This window comes from Achroia grisella, unplaced genomic scaffold (assembly GCF_030625045.1).
Source record: "Achroia grisella isolate CSIRO2021 unplaced genomic scaffold, CSIRO_AGI_Agris_v1 utg516, whole genome shotgun sequence".
NCBI lineage: Eukaryota > Metazoa > Arthropoda > Insecta > Lepidoptera > Pyralidae > Achroia > Achroia grisella.
This window is the reverse complement of record NW_026712909.1, coordinates 645,438-658,392: the sequence shown is the minus strand read 5'-3', so window position 1 is coordinate 658,392 and position 12,955 is coordinate 645,438. Positions and strand designations below refer to the sequence as shown.

Sequence of the window (12,955 nt, the reverse complement as noted above, 5' to 3'; positions counted from 1 at the left end):
GATTACTACAAAAACTTATACTTTCTGGAATCTTAATCATGTCAAAGACGGTTGCGCTATTATACCACTTTATAAATTATTTGTTCAAATATAGCTGATACATGTAAATATACAGCTTTTTTGAAATAAGAATATAACCACTATGGTAAAAGTTAACAAACAGAAACATTTTTACATTTCTAATATTAGTATAAATGTATACGAGCATAACACTGAATGTTGTGGTTAATTGACGGCCTCAGTGGTTTAGCGGTTAACCGTTACTTCTGATGGTCGCGAGTTCGATCCTTGCACGACGTAAACATTTGTGTTTCAAAGTATGATTATTTGTATTCTACGTATATTATATATATATGTACTTAAAAAATGATTTTCAAGCATTCTGTTTGTTACCTAGTACACCACACAAGGTTTGCTTAGCTTTATATCAGATGGGTCTGCCTGAATTGCCTATTAAAGTTATTATTATTTTCTTTTCACTTATGTTACATTTAAAGATACATAGACAATTCTGACACTGCCAGTTTTACAGCATATACTCCTGTTAACGGTCTAACAATACTTTGGCTTTAGTTCGGTCGTTGGTCCCAGCACTGGGTTCCTAGAAGGTAAGCGGACACAGTCTAAAATAGTCTCGGCCTCTTCCGAGAAGCGTGAGTCACTCGGGACCGACCGCATCTGGACCGCAATACATATACATACACTATACATTCATAGCTATTGAATTATTACTGCATTTAACACGCATGCGCATTATCGAATCTATTTAGCTGAAGCGCACGGCTATGTTACATAAGTTGTTGATAATTTTATCATAGCATCCAATAAATAGTATAAACTTGTGCCCACGGCTTCGTTCATGTTATGAAGATAAATAGATGAACCGTGATGCATTACTATGCAAGCTACTACTTATGGTTTTCATTCTTTCAAATAATAAATATTCATGTCCGCCAAATTAAAAACAAAATGTCGTTATCTCTATTTTTGGCTATAGTCCACTATAACTAATATCACAAATGCGGAAGTGTGTTTTTGTTTATTATTTATTTACCATATTTGGCGTAAAGATAGATTGTGTGCCGAGAATCGATGTTAGCTATCGTTTATCTCCAAAAAAAGCAAGAAAGGCTAAGAACTATAGTATATACATAATATCAAAATACTACGGTTTAACGAAAATCTGAAGAACAGAAACAACAAAACAGTTCGCCAGTTGCACTTAATTTAGATAAATGAAAAATATTTGTGAATAATTCAAGTTGATCGCTACAGATCGACTCGATCGTTTCAGGGACTGTATTCGGTTTTTATTTAGGTTAGCCACGGTATGTTTTAAAAATACTGGTGAAACGTTGATGACTAGGTTTGGAAAAGATATTTCAAAAATACATTTCGTTCATTGAATACATATATCATGAAAACATGGGCGTAGCTAGGATTTTGTATGGAGACAAGATATTAGGGGGTGGGAGTACTTTTTTCAGCTAATTCCTATCCTCCAAAATACGCCTTAATTAGGGTTAAAATATAAAGCTTCATAAAATAATACCTTTCTTAAAATATATACCTATTAATGAGTAGCTGTCAAAACTTGGTTCCTTGTATAAAAAGGAATAATATAAACAGTTTCCTGTAACGTTTCAGGAAATGTCCCAGCAATATTCTATATTATTACTAATATCTTGTTACTCAAACATGATTAACTGTAAAAATATTTAGCCTTGTAAACGTTGAAATTATACTTTTCTTTATATGTGCCACACTAAGCTCTGACTATAAACTCAGATATCGCGGCTAACATTTGCTTATTTATTACAACCCCTATAGAGGTACACGCGGATAACTCTATAAATACGAATATGCGATCCCTATGTTCAGGTAGTTAACTTAATGGTGGAACCTAAGGTCTCGGACCGTGGAGATTCAAAGAAGCTTCCTCCCGTCTTAAATACTACGTCTTCTTAAATACTTTACATCCTGGTAATTCAGGCGTCTATAATATAACCATTTACCATCCAATGGGGCTAAAATGGTATGTTATATGTTTGCCACCATTGTGGTATAAACAAATATAGGAGAATAAGCCCAATGAGGTCTTCTTCTTTTAACCGTGACCGAGAAAAGACTCGCAGTTCGCATAGAGGTTTAAGGGTTACGGCTTGGAGTTTAGGAAGTATTACTCATGCAAATGTTTTTAGATTTTGATAACGTTAAGTCGATTATCTAGTGTGTTCACAAGAAGGCACAATTATACAAAGAAAAAAACACGACTATTAGATCAATATCTATGCAAAATTAGTAAAGCAATAATAAGAAAGGAACAATGTCTTATTGAATATTTTGCTCTGAGCTTAGATGTTGTTATCTTCTAAATTTTTGTATGTATAATGCGGAATAATTCACTCGGCTGCGCTAACGGTATGTACTGACGTGGCACCAGGGGAGGATAATGGAACGAACGTGAAGTTAATTAGGCCATGTTGATGAATTTACCAGGACTTAACCACGGTGGTATCACTGGGGTATTTCGGTAAGGTCGACCTGACATGGTACATTGCTTGCAAACCGAAAAACAATTGTGTTATATAAAATTCTGATCAAATGCCATTATTTATGGCTTGAGCGTTTTTGGCTCGGGGCGACGATGAATCAGTTCATCAGTTGGATAACATAAATTATATTATGCCTTTATCTGTATTGTTTGTTACCGTTATAAATTATCGTTACGTGTTGTGATTATAAAATAGATTCTGTTGTCCTTTTCTAAATTTATCAAAAAGCGTAGGTAACACATTCGCATTGTAAACAAATAGCTACACATTGATCGTGCCGAGTAATTAATAAGCATTTACTAAAAATATGGGAGATTTTGAGCGGACTAAACATAAATTGTATTATATTTTTTAATATACAGGATATATATTACAGCGGGGCAGTAATAGTATGTTACTGAGATTTTTTTAATACAAAAAACTCGTCCCCATAAGAAACAATTTGAGTCTGCTTTCGGACTGATAATAAAAAATATGATTATTCAAAAGTATAAATGAAGAAAAAGTCTACACTACAATTATATTTTTTGAAGTAAATGGTGCATTGTAAATAGCTTGGAATAAAAGTTTAATAGAGTTAAAAAAATAAAGTAAAATCGTTATTTAGATTAACGCGAATAAATGTACAGACAAAAATTATTTTATATATACTTTAACTTTATTCCTATTTTGTATATTTATTTACATATACACTATATTACATCAGGCACAGAAAAAAAGTATCCATTAAAAAATCAATAATAAGTACAGGAAGGCGGTTTTATATATTGGGTCCTATTACATTAAAAAATAAAGGATTTTACTCATATCATTCAAGTACAGATGGCTATCAGTTAAATTTTATTAGATGTATAAATTTATCTAGGGCTATATAATTATTAACGATGACCGTTTCTTTGTTTGCAAACAAATACAACAAGAGTGTTTCTTGTAAGAGCTAATGATAAATAAGAGCTATCGTGAGTCAGAGGGCGGGCACGTCCTGGCACAGGACAAGGCTATTTCGACGCGGTTACTCATGCAATCCAATGATGCATTGCTACAAGTTTAGACAATGTTGTTGCTGTTGGATTAATGCACATGCACATTAACGACGCAGCGCGAGGCTATCTCACCAAGAAAAATGTACGCCCATTAATTTTCATTAATTTGGGTATCATTTTAATTGACTTAAAAAATATTTTCATTTAGCGATTATTTATGGTTATCTCACAAATGCATTTATAAACAGTATTAACTCTGGACATTTCATAGAGTCTCCTCTAGTCCGAAGCTAAGTAGAGCTTGTATTATGGGCACTATACAACTGGTATAAATACATAAGATATTTTTTTGTATTTAACATAGATAATATACATACAACCAGAAAACACCCAGACTGATACAAACAATCATACTCATGAATACAAATGTTTGTATCTTATAGTGTAGTATTCTTTTGCATTCAAAATTCGATATCCAAAAAATCTGAATACTATTTTTTCAAGCTTCAAGAGCTTATTTTTTTATATTCTGTACGAACATTTTTCACTGAAATAGAGCATGTTGAAAATCATCCATAAACTTGGAATTTTTTATGTTCCCTTATTTTTTGCGAGTAGTGTATGATGGTGCCAGTCCGTAATAATAATAAACAATTTTTTTTATAAAAAATATTATATACATTCAATTGTTTTGAGATCATAAATAAAATATATGAACCATTGTAAAGAATCTATTAGTTAAAGTACCAATACATTAGAAATAACGGTTTAGAATTGTAGAAAAAATCCTTTACAATTATTACAAATTAAATGAACTGACAACTTTTTGAAGATGATTCAGAAGTTTTGCTCGACAAAAATCCGTAACATTTTATAAAAAGATTGACATGTGTCTTGCTTTTGTACAACTTTCGTTTTATTTTGTACTACAGTCAGTTTTAGTTTACAGATTGTATAACATTCCAGAAGCTATTTTAACTCCCAAAGGAGGGTATTGAAGAAATTTGTAGCTATTTGTGGTCTCGTGTCCGGGATAGAACAGGAAGTCCACCATTTGTTTTAAAAACGTTTTTCTAATAAAGTTTCAATGATATTTCATTTATATGTATGTATGTATATAAATATGTGCATACAAATGAAATATGTATACATATATACTATAGATACTTATAATTTATTAAAGAATATGAAACACGACTGTAAAGAGACTTCAGAGAATCTTACTAATATTATAAACGGGAAAGTTTGTGAGTATGGATGTGTAGATGGATGTTTGTTACTCTTTCACGCAATAACTACTGCATGGATTTTAATGAAATTTTACAGTAATATAGCGTATACATTAGAATAACACATAACTTATAATTTCAAAAGATATTATGTAAATTGGGCGAAATATAATGATAAATGTTAAGTAAGTGTGATGCAGACGAATTTGCCCATGTATATATAGAGGATACGTAATCGAGATATCAACTGCGAAACAATGATCACTCTGGTCCAGAGACTTTAAATAGTAAATAAGCTGACATAATGATAAGCAACCATAGACTAAGCACCTACTATAACAGCACAACAGACTTTACATCATCGTGTGACACTCGTGGTACACCTAATGATCTGCTATTCCGGAGAACTAAGGTCCGATCTATCAGAGATACCACTTTTACGTATTGCCATACCAGAGGACAAAGATGTCATGACTTAAATATATCATGTGAAGTCTTTGTATAAACGAAAATAATCCGGAACAATTCACACAGTGACATCTAATACAAAACTCAGCAGAGCTCGTGTTATGGTTGCTAGACAACAGATAGAAATATTTAAAAAAGTAAATACATAAATAATATAAATACTAAGCACCCACAGCATAGGCGGTGCGCTAGTCCACCGAGGTTCTCAAAAATTTATTGAAGGATTTTATATTTCAGCATATATTTAGCATACACGATTATGCTGAACGCTTGAACGTAAAAAATAAAGTAACGATCGAGGTAAAAATATGCTGCACTGTAAGTGCAGCATATTTTTACCTGAATAACAAATATATGCAAAAATATAAATCTGTACAGTATATACAGCGCCATCTAGTATCAAATTTAGCAAACTTTATTATATACTCAGTCTAGAACAATAAGTCGTAAGTAGAATTTTTTGCGCAACAAACATAAATAGATACAGAAATACGAATGGACCAGTTTGTGAGGGACTCAAACTGGCAAACATTGATATATTATTTTATGATAATAATATAGACAAGACAATATTATTAATACTGTAGTCTCTATTATAATGGCTATTGTTAGTTACTTTCCTAAATTGTCAAATCAATGTTCAATAATATTGGTTTCTGAGATGGTTGGACCCTATTCTGAAGGAAGAAACTGCGTAATCTATACAAATATTGTTAAGATTCTTTAAGAGATAATTTTCTTAAGAGCCATTATTGATGCACTGACATCAGTTCTGAACTAGACTTATTTGTAAAAAAATATTCATTTCTACATGCAGTAATGATTTATAATATTTTGATGATTTTCTTATATTCATAGATTCCATATACAGTTTCTGAATTATGTCAATAAATGCATGCAATACTTACCAAAAGTGAAAAATTTATCAAAACCAGCACTGTTTCTGACACTTAGGTCGTCATAGTCATATGGATCTTGCAACTCCCAAGGGTTCTGTAAATACAAACAATGATCATTATTGGCAATGTTCAAATCTTATAATAATATATTATATGTAGAAGGGAATAATTGTTAATCAGATTGTTGGTTATAAAATGTAATAATGAACAATAATGGTACATATAAATTCTAGGTGTATGGTTAAGAAGTAATTAGTGTCACTATTAAAATATAATAAATATTAATAGAAATATTTGTATCATTGTATAAATGCAATCATGCTATAGTGTGAAAAAGATAATTAATAACAATATCAGTACAGAATATGGAGGTAAATGGCCTAATAAAAAATAAAAATATTACATAAATATTTACGTACATAGGTGGCTGGACTGGTATCAGGGAGAGAAGAGAATTCAACTATACTTACAGAACCGACATCTATCTGTAAAGGCATTTGAATTGGATGACTTTGTGAAATATTTCCATTGTATTCAGTCATTGGCATCAATGGACTATTTCCTGCACTCACTTTATCACTATAGTTTTGATTGTAGTCCTCTTTTCTTAGGGAATTAGAATTGCTCGTCGCTACCGATGAACATCCACCGGGTGATAATTTGTCATTGCAGTACTGATCTATATCCATATGCCTAGGGTTTATGTTGCCAACATTATAATAAACTACAGGAGACAATCTTTTTGGAGAAGAACTCTCACTAAATATATTAATAGGGCTTCTAACCGCAAGCAAACTGTCCTGTGGAGTGCTGCCTTCACTATGTAAATACTGTCTGCCTTCAGAAGGTACTGGTGAGCTAGAAATTCGGTTTATAGATACAGGCGACCTGCCAGCTTCATCGGGCGGTTTGAACTGTAGCGGAATTCTTACTGGTCCTATTCTGTTTAACGCATCCGTTTCCTCACGAGGTAACGCCGTTACTTTCGGCTGCGTTTCGGCCGCAATAAGATTTTGTAATTTAGTCACTTGCGTTTCTACAAAACTGCGCGGCCTGGATCCTGGTATGGAGTTGTTGGTATTCCTGAGAACAACTTGACTGGGGCTGCTCTCGTATTCTACGTCTGTTGGGAGGAGTACCTGGGACGATATAATGTCATCTGTCTCGGTGCCAAGCCCGTCCTCTGTGTGCATCAAGTACTGGTCATCTGTATCGTCCACTTCACAGTCGTTGTAGTTAATAGGTTTGTCAGCGCCTGGGAAGAACTCACAAAGCGCTGTCATCATTTCTACAACCTGTAATTACATAGTGTAGTGCTTAGACACTTCCGAAAATACCTACTAATAGACCTACATGGCGATTATTACTATTAGATAAGAAAATGACAAAATTTTATAAAGAACAATGACAAACTACTACTACTACTTCTAGTAAAAGTGTGAGGAACTAAGATCAAAGAAGATATCCTTATTATTATTTTATAAATAATCATAATATTTGATCTATAGGAAACACTGTAGACTACGATATAATTTTGAAATCCTAAATTAACAGTCACATGTGAACAAACTATGCTAATTTTCTATGTATATGTAGGTTTTTTACCGTTATTTTTAATAACTTACATTTAAATTAGTACATTATTAAACAGCCTAAACAGTTGCCAGCAGTATCTACAATATAGTATGGATTTTTATAAATTTGCCTAGTTAATGTTTAAGAAAATATATTATTATTAGTGGGTGAGTGCAGAACTTGTTAAATTTTTGATACATTTTAAATCTTTCTGAATTATTGATATGAAATATTATTTATTTGCTTGCAATCTGGTAAAAATATTAATAATATGATAGTGTTAACAAAGAAAAGTCTTAGGAAATACAAAAAGCAAAATAAATAACATATTATTTTTATTCTGAACAATTAACACAGCACTATCTAGTTCCATGGTAAGCAGAGTTAGTGTCATGGGTACTAGACAATTGATATAAATACAAGATTTTTTAAAATCCTTGCATAATACACACAGGAAACGCCCAGACCGACATAAATAATAATACTCATGAATACAAATGTCTGCACCATGTGAGGAATCGAACCCATAACCATCAGGGGTAAAGTGGTGTGTAAAAAAATTTATCTACTTAGATTCCAAGTGCTGAAATATGTTTAATCTTTTACCAAAGGAAATGTAAGTATGTGTTAAAATTTTAATCATGTTTTGACATTATAGTTACAAAACACACACAAAATTATATTTACTACTAAAAATTATAAACAGATGTATTACTACATTCCAATAATTTTTAAAAAGCATTTTTACAATAAAAATAGATGCCATACCTGAGCCATACTGGGTCTCTCTGCTGGTACTTTGTGCCAACATTGTGTCATTAATTGTTCTATTGGCTTTGGGCAGCCCTCTATTAAGTTTGGCCTCTGACCTAAAATTTTAAAAGAAAAATATTGTAATCACCATTGCCAGATTTTAAAAGTAATAAACTTTCGTATCTATAAAAATAATATTTATATCTATTGCTTATTCTTTATATTGTTTTCACATATGCATTTTATGAATTTTATTAAAAAAATTTTAATGAAAATTTTTCTCCACATAAATAGAAGAATTCACATCTATTAAGTGCAATATTATGATGAGAGTACAATAATAATATTTTTTCATCTCCATGTAGTCTATCTTTATTATATAATATTTATATAAGGAACATAGACAGATAATAAATTTAAAAGTTAGAGTAAAAGTTAAATAATTATATTTGAACTATCATCATGTGAGCTCTGCTTACATTCATTTGAGTATCACCTTGAGAGTGTTATTTTTGACATTATCCATTTAACAAATACCAATATCTGAATGTGTATATCTGTTAACAAAACTCAAAATAGATAGTTGATTTTTGTGCAATTGATAAGATATGTACCTCTTTCCTATTTCTGTAGGGATTATATCATGATGGAAATTCTTTGGGGTACAAAATATACTTATTATATTGGCACCTTTACTGTTAAATAAAAATTTTCAAGAAAAAAAAAATATAGTAGTAACATTTATATTGTCAGATAGGCTATCAAGGTTTTAATCAGCATACTGTAAATTGGCCTTTCATGTTATTTAGTAGTATAGCTTAGAAGGCACACAATACAAATTCATAGTGAACATTAACTATATTGCACATAAACAAGTATTAATTCAAAAAAGTCTCTTTTATTTAGTTTATATAAATTCAAAGTATCATCATTTGATTAAAAAGACAACATACTTATTATTAAATATTGTATAAGTATATAGCTGGGTCCTCTTACTTTGTCTGCTTTTTTAACATATAATAATAGTCTATGTCCGTCCATGACGAAGATATTTTTTTATTATATTTTGATTACTATTAAATTTCATTAAGACTCATTCAGCTGTTTGGTCATAAAAAGTAACACCAACAGACACATTATCACACTTATAAATGTAAAAATTGTTTGAAAAATTATACCTGTGTGAACAGCCCACATTATCCTATAAGCTGAGCCTCCTTCCTCAAAAGGTTTTCTTCTTGAAAGTACCTCCCACAAAATAATACCCCATGAAAACACATCACATTTTTCAGTATATGATGATCCTTCAAATACCTGGAATACAATAAATATATTTCAATAATATTTAATTGGTACTTGGGATTACAAAGCTATATTCATGCATTGCTTTGCTAGTATTGATCAATTATATCTAATCTAGTTTGTAAACATTCCAATTACAGAAACATGTAAGATTAAATGCAGTTTGCATTTAAATTTAAAAATATTTTTTATCTAATTCATGCTAATTTAATATTAACTCAGATCAATTAATAATAGATTTTTTTGGTTACAATGAATACAACAACTACAGGAGATTTACAATTACTACTTCATTGCAAAGAGCTTATTAAAAGATTTATGTAAAATCTCTAAGGTATAAAGTATCTACATGAGCTTTATATTTGAAAGTAATCTACTTTTTACAAGTGAAATAAACAAAACAATAACCCAAATAAAAAATATTTAATATTCCAAAAAAAACTTTCATCATTCTAGCTTAAAAAATGATTGTGTGGCTGGTGACCAGATTGAGTACCAAGTCAGGTTAGCCTTCATACTTTTCACTTGAAAACCATCACAATAAATTGTTGGTAAATTTGTCATGGTGAGCTAACGGACCAGACTTCATGCTCATTTTATCATCTTCCTCTGGTGCACTGCCAGTGTAAACCATCAGCACAGAGCTAATGGTTTATACATTCATTCATATTATTATTATTCACTATTAAAAGCCTCTACAATCCTTTTTTCATATTAAAAAGCCTATGTCGTTTCTTAGAATGTAGACTAACTGTGTACTAAATTTCATTTAAATCAGTTCAATAGTTTTGGCATGAATACCCAACAGAGAATAGCCAGAGAATTATTTTTGGAATTATAATATTAGTATTTCTATACCTCTGGAGCCATCCAAGCAGCGCTGCCTTTATTATTGGACATATATGTGGCTTTGTCAACTGCAGTACCAAAGTCACAAATCTTCAGCCTTTGACCACCACCCACTAGAAGTAAGTTTGGTGGTTTTAAATCCCTGTGTATTAGTGGTTTCGGTTTCATTGCATGAAGATATGCAACTCCCTGTAAAATTGATGCAATTAAATAAATTAGTATGTATTATAATGTTATTGATATATTTTACTTATAAAATATATCAATAACATTATAATACATACTTTGTGTGAAGTTAATGTGATCTTAGGTGTTCAATTCTTTGATAAGATTTACAAACTAAAAAAATAAGTCTCTTGAACAAAGAATACTTACAAAATAAAAAATTATAAAACATACCCTTGTTTTTGTGGGAACAACCAGAATTAAAACAATAAGGAGTTGTGATGATGATTACATTTTTTTTATCAATTATAACAAAAATGTTTTAGTCTATTTACCTCCGCACACTGTCGTGCCCAGCTCATGGCATGTGCTGCGCTGTATTTAGGCTTGGGGCGATTGTGCAGCACGTTGTACAGTGAACCACCTTCTGCATATTCCATTACTAGACAAACATGGTCTCTCTGTGTACACGCTCCATAGAGCCGTACGATATTAGGATGTGAAACACGCGAGAGTTGCCTAACTTCTATGGTAAATTCACGCCTTTCAGCTTCTGAATTTATGTGCTTTACAGCTACAAATGTGTCTCGCCACAGACCTTTCCAAACTACACCAAATGCACCTTTACCGACAATCTAAAATAAAAAATATTTTTTTTAATGAAGATCCATGTAATGAAAACAGAGAAAACAAGTTTTATTCATAGAATACTTACCGATATTTCACGTATTTCACTATAATCAATCTCCTCTACAAATCTCTGCTGAACAGGCGAATCTTGCGAATTGGAAGCCATGGGTACACTTATTATTACATTATCAAAATGACTAGTACAAATAAATAAGAAAGTTGGAAAGATCTAACTAAATTTCTTTGTAAAATGTATAAAAATAGGTGGTTAAATCAATTTTCTTAGTATTGTTTGGCAGAGAAAAGCAACTGCGACAAGGCCGCCATCTTTGAAACTGTAGAACAAATGTCAGAATCGTAATGTCACCCACCATTGATAAAAGCCGTGCTGCCTTAAAATACGTATAAAGGAACGTTATTCATACATCTATTATTTGACAAGAAAAATGAAGTGGGAAAGTAAAATAGAAAAATATATTATATTTTATTTTTAATGATTGCTATCACAGTATCTACTATACATTACATTAATTTTAAATAATTCTATTATAGCAATAGGCATACAACTAATTGATATTTTTAGTATTCTCAACAATAACGAATCATGTAGAATAGAGGCTCCCAAACTTTTATCTCGCATTTTAAAAAATTTGCTGGTTCCAGTAGACCCTTTATAGTTACGTTTATACCACATTTCCAAAACTCGACAAAAATGTTAAAACTAGATCTATAGCAATGCGACCGAGTTCTAATATTAATCTAATTAATAGTTTTCGATAAAAAGTGAAAATTGATTAGTTAATTAATTGATTGTGATGTGAGTGGTAAAAAGTAAAGTTGGTCAATACTGTATACGGAATATGCAAGATTTTACAAGTAACAGTCGCTGAGCTTCTTAAAATATTAACTGCTTGCATTGTACTTAACTATCGAAAGCAAATACAAAACCCCATTTTCTTTCACGTTAGTTTAGACCCTTGTCGAGTCTTCTACAGAAATTCTGTGCAACAACAGCTTCTCGACATTTATAAGTTACAGCTACATCTTTAGGTGTCTCTAGCCTATGAATGGTGAGGTTTATGTCGGCTCCAAGGTCTAGCAAAATACGTATGAGTTCAATGCTAAATGAAGAACGTTGCGACCGAGATAGTCCTTTTGCTGAATATTTACGCCTTTCCTACAACCGACGTCATCTATTTAAGGTCGATTATAGACTTTTTGATTAGCTCTAGCTTAATTAAAAAATATAAGGTTTACCAATCTGTTTAGTCATGTTGAGTTGTAAATTAACTCAGTATTGTAAATTTTATATCTATTATTATATATACGTTTAGTTTATTTCTAAAGTATAATTTCTATTTTCTAATAAAAGTTGTTATAGTTCACTACTTCAAAATAGAAAACATTATTTTTAAACATCTTATGTCTTTATCTAATTTACCTTATGATAATCTCCAATAGCTTATCATTGCCGATCTCAGCAGACACTAAGAAATCGTTTTCTTTATGCAAGAACTCGACAGCTCTTTTCAGTTTTGGATTACATT

General features: G+C 31.2%; 1 protein-coding gene across 1 annotated transcript in view; it reads right to left on the bottom strand.

Annotated features, from left to right (window-relative positions):
• The window catches only part of LOC131847165 (mitogen-activated protein kinase kinase kinase 7), a 29,007-nt gene extending 17,280 nt beyond the window's left edge, over positions 1-11,727 (bottom strand). Inside the window, exons 1-7 of the mRNA XM_059196644.1 lie at positions 11,494-11,727; positions 11,114-11,413; positions 10,623-10,802; positions 9,641-9,776; positions 8,478-8,578; positions 6,605-7,429; positions 6,144-6,228 (exon numbers count right to left, since the gene is read on the bottom strand). Of these exons, the coding sequence (XP_059052627.1) occupies positions 6,144-6,228; positions 6,605-7,429; positions 8,478-8,578; positions 9,641-9,776; positions 10,623-10,802; positions 11,114-11,413; positions 11,494-11,574 (1,708 nt within the window). The 5' untranslated portion in view covers positions 11,575-11,727. The remainder of the gene's footprint in view (positions 1-6,143; positions 6,229-6,604; positions 7,430-8,477; positions 8,579-9,640; positions 9,777-10,622; positions 10,803-11,113; positions 11,414-11,493) is intronic.
• Positions 11,728-12,955: the final 1,228 nt, after the last annotated feature.